General features: G+C 35.2%; 1 protein-coding gene across 1 annotated transcript; it reads right to left on the bottom strand.

The window, feature by feature from the left end:
• Window positions 1-133: 133 nt before the first annotated feature.
• On the bottom strand, window positions 134-16,497 carry LOC119595790 (NEDD4 family-interacting protein 1-like). The gene is made up of 6 exons (XM_037944958.1): window positions 16,353-16,497; window positions 8,890-8,991; window positions 7,931-8,167; window positions 6,310-6,466; window positions 5,756-5,941; window positions 134-3,211 (listed from the first exon to the last, which is right to left on the bottom strand). The coding sequence occupies exons 1-6, from the start codon at window positions 16,377-16,379 to the stop codon at window positions 3,108-3,110; spliced, it is 813 nt and encodes a 270-aa protein (XP_037800886.1). The 5' UTR covers window positions 16,380-16,497; the 3' UTR covers window positions 134-3,107.
• Between the last annotated feature and the right edge of the window lie 1,867 nt (window positions 16,498-18,364).

Genomic DNA, 18,364 nt, shown 5'->3' with positions numbered 1-18,364 from the left:
GTTTTCAAATCAGACAATATCAATAATCTAAGTCCATCATAACCATGAGAACGAAAAAAAAAAAAAAAATCCATTTCAGCAAACACACACTTTGACAACAAATTTCATAGCCTGGGTAAAAAACAAAGGCCAATTCTTTGGTGAAACTTTTGTTTTTATTTGCGTACATATACGCATCATCACATTTAAAAGAAACATTGATTCCCTGTCATAAACTCTTTTTAACATTGATTACATGCACTGCACAACTAAAAAACGTCTATGATAAACCTAAATCCCCTTGTCACCAAAAAGTGTTTCGTGAAAAATTATATGCATTCAATCAGATTAATACTATATATATTGTTTCAATTTTACATATCTTAATTGTCAATGCAGTATAATCAACACCAGTGCCACTAAGTTAAAATAAAACCATTCATACGACTAAAAAATCTGCTCCAATAATTTCTGATGAGACATCATTTACATCTATGTGAACAGGGAGAAAAGCAGTTTTATATATAAATAAATTCAGCATTTTTGTTGTTCTATAGTTCTCATTCTTACATATGTTTCAGTCACACAGAAAAAAAAGGAAGGGAAAAGAATTGGTACCTTTTTTCCTATTCAGTATGTATGGTTCCTTATCAATTAAATAATGTTTTCTCTTTCTATTTCTGTTAATGACTGTACCCAACAATCCTTACTGCTACATCTACCATTCATGACAATCTTAACCAATGGAATGGAGGAACAAGCTTATGTTTAATAACAAAAGTAAATCTGTAAAAACCACATCACTTTTCCTGATTACTAGCAATTATATAATCTTACAATACCGGCTGACTAGATGCCTCTACTTTATATATGAAATGGTGAGATATGTGTGATATTTATTATTCATGTGAACATATATATATATATTTATACACACATAAATACATATACATATATATCCTTCATCCAGTGAAAGTGGATGGCTGGGCGGCATGCTAATATTTACAAGCAAGTGTCCACTTGAGGAACGTTTTATCCTCCAACCCAAAAGGCAAGAGGGAACATTCTATGATCAAAAGATCAAATTTCAGATGATAAAAAAAAAATAAATAAAAAAATAAATCAAATTTCGTTACAACCTTGCATGTAACAGACCATATTAGTGGGCCATAGAAGCTTCACGTTGACCTCTAACTAGACAACAAGCAGTACAATGTCAGCTGTAAATGTGCAAGAGAGAATGTCCTCTACATTTCACACACAAAGAGCACCACCCAAAACAATAACTGCTGCCTCTGTCAAGATGCTAGTACAATACTCTTTCTTTGTCAATTATCTACAATTTATCTTTGAAAATAGGGGAGAGAAAGGTTATCATGTATTTGGAGTTGAAAAGTTTAATTAAGATTTTTTAATAGTGAAAAATAAAATAAAAACTCTGTGGACTGGTATATTTTCTAGTTCACATATATTTGCCAAGATTATGTGTTCATGCACTAAGGGGGTAACCTTTTCAATAAACTGTATAATGTCTCATTAAACTACCATACTACCAAACATGCTAAAGGTTAGTTTAGCATTCCAATGAACTTTGATCTTAAAAAGATAAAATTTTAAAGCATAACAAATACTGAAGAAAAAGTGATGCTGAAATTCAGAGTGATGTTCACAAGATATACCATAAAGGCTGTGCATAAATACTCGTGATTCGGCTCACAGCATTCGACAAATGAAATGCCAAGAGTTGATATAATGAAAGTAATAATAAAGCAATGAACACACTGAAATGGAATAATAATCAAAGTACTTCATTATTTTTAAGTGGTATTTGCTAAATGGAAACAGTAATAGCCACTTATGATAAGATATACAATAATAAAACAAAGATCGTTTCATAGTATAGAAAAAAAAAAAAATCTACTTTATATGCTAAAACCAAGGTTCATGAAAAATTATGAAAACAATGTAGAAATCTGTAGCTTCTCAGTTTGAAATGTAGACTCAAAAGTAAATTGAAAATATTCTTTCTTTTTTCATTTACCTTCCTGTCTTGATGCATTGGCTCATAAAAGACTAAACTGCACCAGATTCTAGAGATAAAACTATACACTACTTTCAAGGTCTTTCTTTTTCTTATTTTTTTTATCATTTCCATCTTTTTTTTTTTTTTTCTTTCTTTTTTAATCTTTTAATGCTGTTGCATTTTAATGCATGACATTTTCTTCTGTCAGCACTTTTTCCTCTTTCTATGACACAAAGATTTGTTGTACTCACATGTCGTAATATTAACAAGATGACTTATAATACACACCTGTTTTCCTTATCGACATTATGTAGGATCCTTTAATATGTACCTAGTTGGTTACTGACACATTAAAAACAGTAACAGTAGAGGCACAGAATGCATTGCACTAAGAATCAACTGGCTACAAAGTGATTGTAGACCAAGTCATGGGTTGGAGAGTATGTAAACTGATAGGTAGATATATATGAATATATATGAATATATGAATAAATATATAATGTTATAGTCTTTAATTCTTAGCTTTTCATCTTAGGAAGCCAATACCTGTTACCTACTGAAACTGTTAATATTGGGAAATACTGGATCCATTTCATATAGCTTAATTATCAATACCATATATATATATATATTAAAATAATTCATATCTGCCTAACTGAAAGACATCACCAAAATTATAAAGATCTTCAATGTCTAGTCTAATAAAATATATTTTGCAACAATGAAATAAACCAAGTACAAATCCCACTGATGGACAAGTTTGAAACGCAATTATCTCGTGCTGAATAAAAAAATAATGACAAGTATTGCTAAAATGTCCCACAGCGACACTCGGCAACCCACTGATCATCCTACTTGTAATCTACTAAATAAAGCTCAACCAGTTTCACTTCCTTGTTTCACCTTGCAGATGTCATGGCAACCAATATCACCTCTTTTATGCAGAGCATGAGGCCTCATGAATTTAGGGGAGACACACAAAGAAAATCCATGGTGCAGCAAGCATTACTACCAATAATTTCTTGGCACCATACAAAATCTGAAGGGAAGTGCCGAACGACTCAAAGAAAGAGGTGATATCAGCCATTCATTTTTACATTTTGTTTCAGTAGAAGAGGAAGAAACGATGACGAGAGTTGTGGGGAACCTGGTGCCACTCCCGCTTGGCGTGGATGTACTGCAGGATGGCACGCATACAGATCAACATTCCTGCGGTTAATGTTTAGAGTAAGAAATCATGGTCACAAAAGGTGTACTCTATATATTTAAAAATAAAGTGTCATTTCTGCAACAATACTCAAGAGATGAGAGATTCTGAATCCAACTTGCCTGCAAATGTTAAAATATCAATTCATATTATCCTGATGCCCTTACCATATGACATCATGGTTATTTAAGCTAATGCCATCAGTAAAATATTGCTCATTTTAGTTTTCTTTTGTGAAATATGTCTACACATAGATGGCTCCAAAAGAGCTCAGCCAAAAAGGAGTCAAGTAGTAGACCACCACCTTCCCTCACCTGATTTAACCTTTCATTGAGTTTGTAGCGAAAATGTTTTTTACTTATTCTATCAATATTAATGTCATTATTTTCATTATAGACATCATAATTATTGTTATGTTGTTAACATTACTAACAGCAACATAAGTCAAAGAGAATATTTCTGAAAATCAAGGAAAAGGGTAAACAGGTGAGATATGTAGTACTAGTAATTTACCTGTTTGTGGATAAGCCCTATGTGTAAAGACAACTAATAAACTAAACACAGTGGGCATGGCAGGTCCATACATGCCATCTCTGGCAGCATCAGGTTAACCCATTGGATCCAATTGCATCACAGCAATCAAATCACAAAAAATCCAGACATTTGGCTTACATGGGTGGACACTCTGCCGGGTGGCTGCTTTTACGCTGGGCGCTCGCAAAGATGTGTGCACAGTGACAAGACTTTGTGCCTCCTATTTGCAAAGTTATTTACTCTCTTTACACATAAGTGTTTTAAGCTTTTTGGCGATTTTCCAATGTCCATATTTGCCATTTGATTTGTATTTTTTTCTCTGCACAGATTCTAAACATCTCTCTAGGTAGTTTACAATTCAGTGCAAGAAAAATAAAACTCATGAACACTATGTTATTTGTGTCTTTTAAATTTTTTACATAATATTCAATTTTCTGTAAAACAACCTGGATCACCATTCACTGCTCCAGGAATACAATGCTGAGCATGGAGACGGTGTCCTCTATGGACCTGGCACTCTTTCAGTCACCACTCACCGACATTACATTTAACACATACATCAATGGGAATAATGCAAAATCAATGACTAAAATAAACCTCCCAAAAGGTTTGTGCACTCGTGGCGAGTCTTTTCCATCATCCTGGCCTTCAACCGAAATGCTCACAATGGCAGCTTTGCGTCACCCGGTCCACAGCAAGATTTTCCCGTGATGGCATGTTCACATCCCCTGCCTCTCAACCTGGATTTTTTCATGATGTGATGGTTACATCACCTGAATTCATGTGGTTTTTAGTGTAATAGCTAATATATTATGCTATCAGTAGTAAAATAAAAACTAATTTTGTGTAGCAAGTTTAAATTTACAAAACTATTTTTTGAATTCCTATGTTGATTATTAATGAGTATACAAAGCAGTACAGGCTAAAACAACAACATTAAAAGTGAATGTGAATAGGAACAAGAAATACAATTAGGCCCTATAATCAGGATGACAGGGCCATTACAACTCGAAAAAATCTGGCTTCAGGGGTGGGTGACATGAACAGGTCATCATGGGAAAATCTGGCTGTGGGCCGGGTGACACAAAGTTGAGCATTTCGGTTGAAAGCCGGGGTGATGGAAAAGACTCGCCACAAGTGCACAAAGTTCTTGGAGGATGATTAGACTTATCTGGAGTTTAGGAAGGAGCTTTTGTATTATTTCCACTGATAAGAGTGTGGCATGTACTATCTGTGAGTCGTGACTGAAAGAGCCGGCTCCTGGGAGGAAACTATTTCCATGCTCAGGATCCTATTCTTGGCCACTTTAATTGCCAGAGCTAGTTGTGCTATAGATAATTGAATACTACAATAAAACTTAAAAATGACAAATATAACAAAATGTTACTTATGGTTATTATTATTCCACTGAGCTATGGACTACCTAGAGATATGATATGGATAAAAGCATATCAAATTACAAATATAGACACTGGAAAATGACAAAAAAGCTCAAACAAAAAGAAGAAGAACGAGGTCCTATCACTGCACATGAGTGTTTGGATGTGACTGCCCTACAAGCTGCACTTCAGTCAGAGTGGCCACTCAGTTAAGCCTACTGCCCTTACTTTGAGCTACATGATGGCAGAAAACCATCTGGATACAGTGGATTAAAAGATCATATAATACTCTTGGTGAAACGTAACAATAGAGATGCAATAATAATCATGCAAATTTGAAAGCATTTAACTCCTGATGACCTGTTCCCCATAATGTTGACTTCCCACATTTTTATCTCTAATGTTGGGTAAAAAATCAATATTACCATATACAACAAAATTTCTTCCCCTATAATAGACAGTCATATGTTTTTCATTCACATACAGGTGACTGAAAGAACATTCCTGTGTTTCTAACCATATTATCAAATGAACTGGACTGACTTAACCAATTCCTGTGGTATCCCCAATAATGAAAAAACCAGCAAGTAACTGATTCACCTGCACATGACAAAAGGAACCAAAAGAACTCACCCAGGGCCATGATCAGCCACAGGAGCCAGGTGTTGGAGTCTGCTACCAGGTCTGTCGAGTGTCGTACAATCACTGCCCACTTGGCCAGGGACAGCCCAAAGCCAGCTAGTGCCCCAGTGCGGCCAGCAACAGTATGACAGAAACACAAGAGAAGTACAAAGCCCACCCAGTTGAACACAAAAGCAGCTGAAATGAATGAGACAAATGAGGGATTTTATTTCATTTTAATAATGGTAATATTTTTCTATTTAATGTTAGATGTGATTGGATTCTTTAATATTACTCAAACATAGAGTCAAATACAGAGCAAAGAAAAAAGGAAAGAAAAAAGAAATGAAAGTAAATATAAGAGCACATACAAAATGGGAAAAGAGAATACAATTAGGCAAAATGGGGAAAGAGAAGGATAAGAAATGAGGAAAATGAAATAGTACAAGACAGAAAAAGAAAAAGCAAGAATATAGAAAAAGAAAAACACGAAAAAGGATACATAAATACAAAAATATACTAAAATAATATCAAACCCCTAAAAAAAAAACTGAACAAGAACTAACCTGCAAAGGCTACAAAGAACATGAAATCTGTCCCAAGAAGCTGCTCCTCTGCAATCTCTGCTGTCTCTGGATCCAGTCCCCCAAGGGAGGAGATACGGAATACCCGCATGCCACTGCCACTGCTGCCGCCCCCTGGCCCACCCAAGGCTGCTCCTCCCTGCAAAAATATGAAGTTAGCATTTATATATTTCTTAGAAAGCCAAAATTTCCAAGCACTCTTCTTTTACTTTGCAGATAATCTTGAAAGAATTATATTTTCAGTTTACATTTAAGTAAACTTGGTCCAGCAACTATGCAGAATAAAAAAATTTATAAATAAAATTAATAATAATAATAATAATAATAATAATAATAATAATAATGTGATAAATAAACCTAGAACATTAACCCATTCGCCCCATTTGGCATCTATTCTTGCCATGCTCTCAATGGACGCCAACAAGTTTGGCATGTAATCTTGCCATGGCATCTATGGGCCCCGTAACGTTTGGCACGTATTTTTGCCTTGATGACTGACCACAGACTGACTGTTTATTATTTTTTTCAACCTAATACTTGGCTCTGTTACTAGTCTTATTTGACTGGTTGATAATTATGTGACGTATGTAATTTATGACATATGTAATTGTCGTAATTATTTATGACTTGTAATCATGTGATTTGTTCACACAAGATTGCATGATTATGATGTACCTTGACCTGACTGGCTGGAAACTAGTAATTGCTTTGATTGGTGCATTAGGTCACATGGCGTGATCTGATTGGTTAGTCATGTGAATAAAAGGTCAGTCAAAGGCTCATTCCAGCAGAACGATCGCAGCCATGGAAGGTATGAAGGTATATTCTCTCTTACAAGTCTTGTACTAACGAAAAAAAAAACTAAACTTACACAGTGTGACATCACATATCAATACAAAACTATTTTTGAACATCAAAGTGAAGCTACATTCACTTCTGCTTTTCTTCCTTTTCTGTTGAATGAAATGATAAAAAACATGGTGTGATCTCCTATATGGAGTATCAAAATGATATTTGGCTTGCTGCTCTGCTTCATTTGAAAGTTTGAAAAAAAAAAAAAGAAAGGCTAAGTCCATACTTTTACATCTCGTTCAAAAACAACACTAACTTTTAGCATCAAAGTGTTGATGTCATCTGATAGTATAGAGAACTTGGAAGCGATTCAGTATATCTCCTCAATACAAAGGCGAATAGATGCCTAGAAAAAAACTATGAGAAAAGTACAGTTTCTACACATTGCCCTTCTATAAACCCAACTTTCATAATAAATCTATGGATAGATTCCTGCAAAAATTATATGATGGTCTTTGTGCCGCCGCGCCGCTCCAGAAAAAATCCCGTTGCGGCGGCCCACGCGGCTGGCAACTATTACCGTGAGCGGCGCTGAGCGACGAGCGAAAAATTCCGGGGCGAATGGGTTAAGTAGACAAATCACTAATCACTGTAACCAAATACATTTTGCCAAATCACATACAACACACACAAGACGTTCCCTTCCACCCCAGCACTACAACTAAATGCTTGGCCACAATACTTTCGCCCAACAAACTACAGCCCACCCCCTTTACATCAAATAATTCAGAAAACATCACAACATACTCACCTGACAATGAGGTGGGGGGAAATCCTCAGCTGCTTCCATGGCCTTGAGTCGCTGGACCTCCTCATAACTAGGTGGCTGCACTTCACTTGACTCGCTGGTCAGAGGAGCCGTCATGGAGCTGGTGAAGTCTTCGTCGCCATCACACTCCTCATAAGGGGGAGGAGCATACATATCTGGCTTTGGGGGCGTTATTTCTGGGGGGGTCGAAGATGTGGCCCCATCGTTCGAGTCTTCCACCTGGGGTTATGGAGGGAATTTATTATTTTATGAGAATGCCGAATGTCAGAAGCTACAACCCTTTTCTCATATTATCAAGAGGGAATATTCAGTCTTACCTTCTGGCACACATCTCAAATCTAAAATGTGGATTTATCTATTATACAATATTTAATTTCTGCTGCACTTATTATTATAATTAAAAAGACTCAATTCGACTACCATTACTTGACGTTGCCTTCAGTATTTTAAAGATTCCATAAAATTGATAATTTCTATATACAAGGTTAGGGGAAAATAAGAACTTTTACTACAAACTAAAATCCACTCCCTTTGTTGGTAATCCAAAATTAATTGGGTGGACAGAATATTTGCAATTCTTGGGAAATGTGGAAAACCACCCATTCTAATCATACTAGATAATAACAATTGCCTAAAAAAATAGATCATAGCAAAACTAGTTTTCGGTAACAGCTTCATCTAAAACAAACTTAAACAGCCAGAATAACTAGATGACTATTACACATTGTCAGTCTGTTTACAAGGTTCAAAATATTTTGAAGTTATCTATCAATTTCTATCTTTGTGCAAGGCATGAGACATTTTAACTGATAGAGCTTGTATCTTAATAAAGACAATTTCTTGTTGAAATACCCTATCCTGGTAGATTATTCCTTTCCCATTTTCTTTATTTCATTCCAAAATTCCATGCATTCAAAATAATTTTCATGAACGATACATACACTGTACGGCGGTGGAGCAGCACTCAATCCAGCTGCCTCCTCCTGCCTGGGGTTGGGAGTGGCTCCAGACATACTTTCACTATCCTCCTCTGATAATGGCACCTGAAATTTCAGACACAAATTGAAGTCTGATTTGTCATTATCTATTCATATCATGGCTGGCTAATGTAGATTCAAACTGAAATTTTTAAAGTATGGTTTGGTAAACCCATAACCATCAACTCCTCTTTCAAAGACACACCCTAAAAAGGCACTACACAATTTTAACACTTTCCAGTCTACTAGTCATGATCGTGACATGTAATATAATAAACTCTGATACAACCTTTCTGTTGATGAGGAAAATAATTAGATATCCTGTTAAATGCAAAGCCTACTACCCGCTGAAGGAATCCAAATTCTGGAAGTAGCAATAAATTTGGAAAATTCTGCTCCATAAAATGGTTAATGGTTGGAAGATGTAAAGGAGTGACACCAAAAGGTGGAATGGGAGGGGGGGCAGAGAAGAGTACAGTTTTAGAATAGGTAGAAAGAGAAAAATCTCACTGGTGTGCTTCTTGTCTGGCCTCACAGTGAGGCCTAGTTTTAATCTGAGAACTTCTACCTTAGATGCGAGATTATAGGAAGGGCAGCTCCTACAAAATATTATGGGAGCCACCACAATGGGCACACACGCATGACAGAGCTGAACAATTTGAATGGTCTTAACCAGGGTTGGGCACAGAGGGCAGTGGGTTGTGGAGCAACAGTGTTTGGTTGGGTGGCTAAAACACTAACATTTCTGAAACTGACAGGGAAGGGTAGGACATTCCACCAACATAAATTTCATGGAGGACGTCATGTCTACGGAAGCTAATCTTGGCAACATTGGTGTAGGACATATGTTGGTTTCTGGGAGGAATAGTGTAGCACTGGACTGCTACTGCATTAAAGTTGACCGAGGCATGTGAGCAAGTCTTTTCACAATTTGACCAGTCCTTGTCATAGACAGGACAATCAGTCAAGGAGAGGTACAGCTCTGGTACGAGTATTATTAACCCCTTGCCGACGGGTGGCATGTACGCACATGCCACGGCATGGCTGGACTATCTGCCGGGGGCATGTATGGACATGCCATGAGTTTTTTTTTATTACAATCATGGCAAAATATTATTTTTCTGCCACTGAAAGTATGATTAGGTTGTTTTTAATACGTTCTCGTTTTTACTATTAAAAAAAAAAAAAAAATACAACAAACCTATGATTTCAACACCATGATGCCACACACTGCTTATTTTATTCAGACTATAGAGCGAATAATGATCAACTATGGAGTCTAAATAACAACAAAAATATTCTTCAGTCTTGATTTATCATGAAATAAGGCAAGTAGAGACTTTAAAAAATAATGATAACTGAAAATACATATGCTTGTAGTATTGCGAAGAAACGGCAAGGGATGCTGGTATTTGGCATAAGCGGTCGCGCATGCTAGGGCGACGATAAAAGCTCCCAGCAGCCGGGCCCAGGCCACTATGAATACTTCGCGTTGGGAAAGGGTTAAGGGAGGAGTGAGACTGGGCAGGAATAGGTTTGCCAATGTAGTCTGGTACTCAAAAGGTTTGCAGAGATGAAAGCAGTAGAAGGACAAGGGTGGGAGGGAGATTGAGGTGGTATGGAGAGAGGTAGTATTGTTGGGAGGAGGACAGTGAGGATGAAGAGTAGTAATAAGGGGGGTGGGGGTAGACACTGAAGAAGACTGAGCAGTAAGAGATCATGTGGATGATGTTGGTAGAGAGGAAGGGGTGTTCTGAAGGTAGAGTAATGACTTGGGTATATGATTTGGAATGGACAGAGTTGACAGAAAACATAGGGGAGGAAGTATTAGTATCAGTGGTCGAAGCCGTAGTCAAAAGAGAGGCAGGGGTCTGGAAACCAATGAAATCAAATTTAGTTACGCTAGTTGTTGAAGGGGCAAGCCTCAATGCACCTAATAAGGGTAAAAAAATCTTCACTATTGGCCATGTAGAGCCTGAAATAAATGGGAAGAAGAAACAATCTACCCCTGAGGGTCGCCTAGTCCTTACCCCATTAGGGGTAAGGACTTGGGAATTAACCAAAGTAATACTCATAGCTCCCAGAGGCCATTCATGACTGACACAAAGCCAGCCTTTCATCCTTTCAGCACAGCTCTCACACCTTTGAAAGTGGACAGAAGAAGGGGATGAGGAGAAGGAAAAGGAAAGGGGAGGAGAAAAGACTAAGCAAAATTAGTTGAGGTAAAGGCTGAGGTCCAAGGTAGGGGTGATTCCTACCATTGGGCCAGCCTTTCTCCTAGCACACTCTCACACCACCATTGAAAAACAGAAAGGGATTAGGGGGAAAAGGAAAGGAGATGAAACATCCTAAGCACAATTTATAAATATCCAAGTACATCTTACATTGTTAATTAATGTTTAAGCCCCTCTCTCACACACCTCCCACCACCACAAAAAAAAAAGAAGATTAAATAGGGGAGACGCTTCACCTATTTAAAAGAAACTATATGAAATCTATACTCAATTGCACAGTTTAGTCTTTATCCATACATATAAATAAATTAAATGTTTTATAGACTATCTCCTGGAGATTTCTTAAATATTCTCGAAAAAATGAAAATTAAATGAACTTACGTGACAATAATACAGATAACACACAGACTTCACACATATTTGTAAATAGAGAACAATACATATAACATTATATCTCAAGTTGTGTCGTATTAGTGTTTCTGCATACTAATATAATATAATAATGATTTTCTGAGATATTTTGTTATATAATAGTTCTTGAAGTGTACATATATTAATATATATACATTATATATATGTATATATATATTATGTATATATATGTATGTATATATATATGTATATATATATATATATATATATATATATATATATATATATATATATATATATATATACATAAATATTATATATATACATATCTTATATATGTATTTTATATATATACTTTTTTCCCAGGATCTTTTTGAACATTATCCTTAAACTTTGTTTTTGAATTTTCCAGTAGGTTCCATTCTTTTTAAAATGACCATAAAAATCATGTATCAAAGTTGTAAATTCAAACTACACAGCCCTTAGGCCTTCCCACTCTCTATCAAAGGGACAACACCCATCCTAAATATAGAGGCAGCAAGGCAAGTCCCAATTCATGTCCTCCCCTGCAACTAGAACCAAAATTGTTGTGGGCCAACAGATCAATACACAGAAGTACTGCAAACTCTCCTCACATGATTACAAGCATGTTATTCATTGGTACAACAACAGCAGAGATCTTTTAGAAATCCTTTCCTTTTCAATTGGTATTTATCAATAACACTTTTCTTGCAAAATGGATACATTTGCAAATTAGTACTGTAGTTTGTTTAATTAATTTCCTTATATAATATATCCTCCATTAGCTTTTATATACTACGAGTTAGCTCTATTACAGCTTCATTTTTATCAACCATCATTATTACTAAAGGCACTGTTCACCAGTATTTTCAGCTAATATGATATCCGACTGTGCTCCACACTCCTACTATCGTACAGTCACACAACTTGATAGATAGAAAGAAAAAGCTGTAAGTAAAGAAAGTAACAAAGAGGTCAAGGATACAAAGCAATGCAGCGAGCTGTGGTTAGGTTTGTTGCTGAATGCCAAATTACCAAGTAGCAATGTTGGCATTCACTGTCAGTAGACCCACTGTAGCAGAGTAAGAGTTGGCATGGCACTCACTAAGGCAGCAATGGTTACTTCTGTTTCCTTATACTTTATCTATCTATTTACACTCTTATGGTTATCTTCAATATGAAAATACATGACATAGATTTTTTAACCTTTTTTACAAAAAAGTAATTTGGTAAATGATTTTGCCTTGAATATATTTCTTCAATTTTTCAGTGAAATTTTATACTCCCTTAAATGTATATTAGTGAATTTATTATTTTAAACAGAAGAGGATTGTGCTACTTCAGAAAGTACTAAACTTTTACAGATATGACATGACTGTCACAGGAGATGAAGATGCTGACAAGAATTCATCCGAGGTCAACACAGTAGTAAACTATCTCTATAGCACTTGTCCCTATGTGACCTTATCTTTGAAGGCACTTCATGCCACTAACAAGTATGGCCATTTATGCTCATGTATCTTTGCATTTTACATTTGGCACTTATGCTTTGCATACTGTGCCACACAACTTGTTAAACATATGAACAAACATAACTACTGGTCAAGATCACCTTATGCAGTACATGTGTGTGACCATGTGCTTTACCATTTGTGCATATAGGTGTACAACTGCTTGGCACACTATATAAAGAAATATATTGCATAATATCAAACACAATGCAGATAATCCATGCCCTGCTATTTGGCCTATGAGTAGATCATCACTGCAGTTGATTTCCACTTACTAAAACTAGACAGCCTACTACATAAGCAGTCCATTGATATGAAATTCATAAGTATTGGCTACCAACACACTACTAATTTATAGAATTACCAAAAGCAATTTTAGAATTCCTTGATATATTTACTGTGTCATATATAGGTAAAAGTAAAAAAATATATATGTATAATAATAAATACACACACACACACACACACACACACACACACACACACACACACACACATATTTGTACAAACATATACATATATTCGTACACATAAACATATACATATATTCATACACATAAACATATACATATATTCATACACATAAACATATACATATATTCATACACATAAACATATACATATATTCATACACATAAACATATACATATATTCATACACATAAACATATACATATATTCATACACATAAACATATACATATATTCATACACATAAACATATACATATATTCATACACATAAACATATACATATATTCATACACAAACATATACATATATTCATACACATAAACATATACATATATTCTCACACACAGACATATACATATATTCGCACACATATACATAAAGGTATATACACACACTTATATTTGACATGGATGGCCTAATATATAAATAAAAGCCCAATTGTTGTACAGTATCACATGATCATCAGAACTACCACACCTTCAGCGCTCCAACAAAGGACAACAATTCTTCACCACAGGAAGTAGTCTGGCAAGAGGGACCTACAACTTCAGCACCAGATACATTTCCTCCATGACATTTCTGCTCCAAAATTAGGGCATTCAATCTAAATATACTGTGCTAACTTCCTCTTATTCATTTGGGTACTTCATGAATACAATAACAAATTGCAATATTTCACTTGCCAGTAACACTTACATTATTCTATCATAGCAATACCCTTGTTCTAGGGAAAGACATCAAGGACGGATACTGGTATACACCACCTTGTTCCCATCACCCATGTCAACAGGTGCAACTGATTCGTTTGCTTGTGCAATTAGTTATAACAGCTTATTCCTTACAGTTGTATTTTGCAGACGAATTGCAACATTTGAGTTTGGTTAGCCTAAAAAATGTTGCTAATACAGACGAAAAAATAGCAAGTTGAAGTTAGCACACCAGGAAGAAATGCACCAAACTTTGGGCATGAACATCATGGCATGATCACAACTGCTAGAAAACATCAGGCAACTAGAAAGAATTTTGTCTGGTTCCTTATTGGATGACATCAATACGGATAACAGGGTAGTGCTTACTTTCAAAACAATTTTGAGGTTTTTCTACATGAAATCCATTGAGGGCATGAAGAATATAAATTATGGGGTAAAAAAGGCCGAAATATAATGAATATAGAACAAAAAGGCATAAAAACAACATGAAAAACACTAAACCCCATGGTGTTCATTCCCTTGGGACAGATGAGCCTAGCCTGTGGACCTCCGTGCCTGGATTGTGTTAATTGTAGACCCTGTATTATGTTACATTTATACAATATGCTTTACTGATATAATAAATGATCCCAATAATTTGCTTGGGGGAAAACGAAATACCTTTAGACAATGAGATTGTATATCTCTTTATGTTCCGTGAATTGTCTGAATCATTTGTAATCGTTCAACATTTGAGACACTTAATGACCTCATATATAAAACTGGGATTCTTATTAATGTATATTCTTTCTTCATTGCTTCTTTGTAGTCTTAAGAATAATCCAGAATCAACATAACACTGCAAACAAAACATTTCTAACTGGCACTTGTCAAGGAATGTGCTTGCTTGCTTGAGATTTGCGAAGTTCTGGCTTCGCCCGGGCCTTTCACTTATGGCCCGGCAAGGAAAGTGCAAAATATTTTTGCGAAGAATTTATAATAAATTTTAATATATGAATAGAAAGGATAATAGCATTAACACTAAAAAAAGAAGTTGAAAGCATAAATGTGGAAAAGCAGACACTGATAATTACAAAAATATCATTTTAACAAGCACATAGTAATACATGAACTACTTGGCAAACCACAGCAAAGAGTTATGCCATCAGTGTAGAATTCATCCTCGCAATCTAAAAAAGATTCGCAACTTGGCCAATATTTTATGTATAGAACTTCTGGGAAACATTTGCACATATAAGGGTATAGAAGAACTTTGTCTTGGTTTGTATCATTCTATCATTTCATGGAAGTTTTATTACCTAAATCTGCCACTACCTCTAACTGTATATTGTCCCAATAATATATCTAGAACATTTAAGCATTAGACTGTCAGCATATCCATATTGAAGTTGTGTGCCAGAGTGCAGAAATGATGGAAGTCAGTTGTAGATCCACTGGTGTGCCAAATAGGGGAGTTATAGACAAATAGTTCTCTCATTATTCCCCTCTCTTACTAGTCAATAATGAACCATAATTATGTTAACAATATTGGAATTATTTAAAATGTGTTCTTTGTAAAGTGCCAACCACACAGAATTGAAAAGCATGACTGCAACAATCTTCACAACAGACTAAATCACTTTCAGAAAATGTTTATCCGTCTCCATCACGTCATTCTTTCATCATCGACAATCACTCAGATGCATTTTTGATCTCTGATAAACAAATGCAATTCTCATTTTACACTGCACACCTACAAATATGAAGAAAATAAAACGTTTGCAAATAAAAGAAACGTCTAGAACATATCAAGCGAGAAAAAAACAAATGTCTTGGAATTGAAATGTGCCGTTACTGTCGACCAACAGTCGTGATCTATCGCACGGTTTACATCCAATTTAGCAACTACTAACCTCCTACATCATTCAGAAAATACAAAAAATCTATACCGTCTCACAGAACCACAAAATACGCTCGTAAGATATTCAAATTCCCTAAAAAACCTACGTCAACAACCGATATACTATCTTCCGTGACCTTCATTTTGTGCATCTCAGCTGTTTACCCGATTTTTCGTTCAATTATCGCCTCTCACACATTTACCTTCACGCCTTTGCCTCAATACTCACTGGCTGGTAACGTATACTCGATGGCATGATACAACCACCGGGAAATGGGTCAAAATCAGCTAATAATGTAGAGCTGAAACTGTCATCCAATGTAATGTTTTTCCCTTGATGTCGATTTCTTGGTGTGTGTGTTGCTGAAGATTTCTGGCAGAATGGCGACGGTGGAATTTCGTTTTTCTGGGATTTCTTACTCGTTTTATCTGCTGTTAGGATTTTTCTCGTTGTTTTCTCGGTGTGTTGGTATTTTTTATTGGGTTTGGGAATATGTATTTCACGTAAAATTGAATTCCTGTTTTTGTGTATTTGGTAAAATTCTTTGGGTATTTTGCTGATTGTTTTAGATTTACTCTATGCTTTAAGGTTTTGTTATTTTTCATTCATTATTTTTGGTATTTACAGTCTTTTCTTTCCTTTAACAAAATGATCTTTCTTCCGAAATTATTCGTATTTTCTGAATGTTTGAATGCGTCAACTTGGCTTGGTTGTGGCATAAATCAGCAAGTTCTTGATAGAATAGTTATCCGTATGTCGGAGTATAGATACGTACATAAGCTTTTAATTACCCAAAGATATATTTTATATTAACCATAAACATTAGATTGTCATACATGTATGTAACTCAGTAAACTTCCCGCCGAATATTGGGCAAAACAGTCCGAACAAAATGTGTCGTGAAAAGTAGTAGAGAGTTTTCATTTTCTTTGATGAAAGTCGACAATATTAATACATCATTTATTACAAACTGTTTATGATTACTTGTCCGAACTAGTCCTCATGAATAAGCCAAAGCTTTTCATGTTCAGAGTCACTCCCTCTGTCTCTCCCGGTCTTGCTTTGTCTCAGTCTGTTTCATATATGCAGATACATACATACATACATACATACATACATACATACATACATACATACATACATACATACATACATACGTACATACATACATACATACATACATACATACATACATACATACATGCATGCATACATACATACATATGTTACACCAACCACACGGTATATCTGCATATCTATCTATCTATCTATCTATCTATCTATCTATCTATATATGTCTATCTCTCTCTCTCTCTCTCTCTCTCTCTCTCTCTATATATATATATATATATATATATATATATATAAATATATATGTCTCTCTCTCTCTCTCTCTATATATATATATACATATATATATATATATTTATATATATATATATATATATATACATACATACATGCATATCCACACACACGCACGCGCGCGCACTCACTCACTCACTCACTCTCACTCACTCACTCACTCACTCACTCACTCACTCACTCACTCACACAATCACTCACACACACACACACACACACACACACACACACACACACACACACACACACACACACACACACACACACACACACACACATATATATAGATAGATAGATAGATAGATAGATAGATAGATAGATAAATATATATATAAATATATATATATATATATATATATATCATATATATATATATATATATATATATATATATATATATAGAGAGAGAGAGAGAGAGAGAGAGAGAGAGAGAGATTTGATTTCATAGAATCTGTTTAGAGAACAGCGTACATGTCCTGCAAGAAGTCAGGGTAGGATGCCAAAGCATCTATCTGAACTGGCTGTGCTTCTATTAATGTACAGGGCTATCAGTTAGACATTAGTTTTACATGCATGAAGGGCTGTGCCACTGTGTTTGCATTATTCACTTATCATCTGTTCGGTAAGAAAATTTATATATATATATATATATATATATATATATATATATATATATATATATATATATATATATATATATATATATATATATATATATATATATATATCACTAATCACCTCAAAGACAAAACCAGTGTTTATTATAAAACTGGTATAATCAATGGACATGTGGACAGTGATATTTGATCGATAACACGAAGTTTCCGTACAATAAAGTATATAATGGGTGAAATTATCCACGTGTTGCAGTGTTG

This window comes from Penaeus monodon, chromosome 36, assembly GCF_015228065.2.
Source record: "Penaeus monodon isolate SGIC_2016 chromosome 36, NSTDA_Pmon_1, whole genome shotgun sequence".
Taxonomy (NCBI): Eukaryota; Metazoa; Arthropoda; class Malacostraca; order Decapoda; family Penaeidae; genus Penaeus; species Penaeus monodon.
This window is presented reverse-complemented; position numbering and strand designations above follow the sequence as displayed.

Coding starts and splice junctions, on each gene's coding strand:
- LOC119595790 (XM_037944958.1), bottom strand. CDS start 16,379: ATGCCATCGAGTATACGTTACCAGCCA. Junction 8,168..8,889: donor CTGCTCCACCGCCGTACAGT/GTATGTATCGTT, acceptor CCATAACCCCAG/GTGGAAGACTCGAACGATGG. Junction 3,212..5,755: donor GTGGCTGATCATGGCCCTGG/GTGAGTTCTTTT, acceptor CATTAACCGCAG/GAATGTTGATCTGTATGCGT.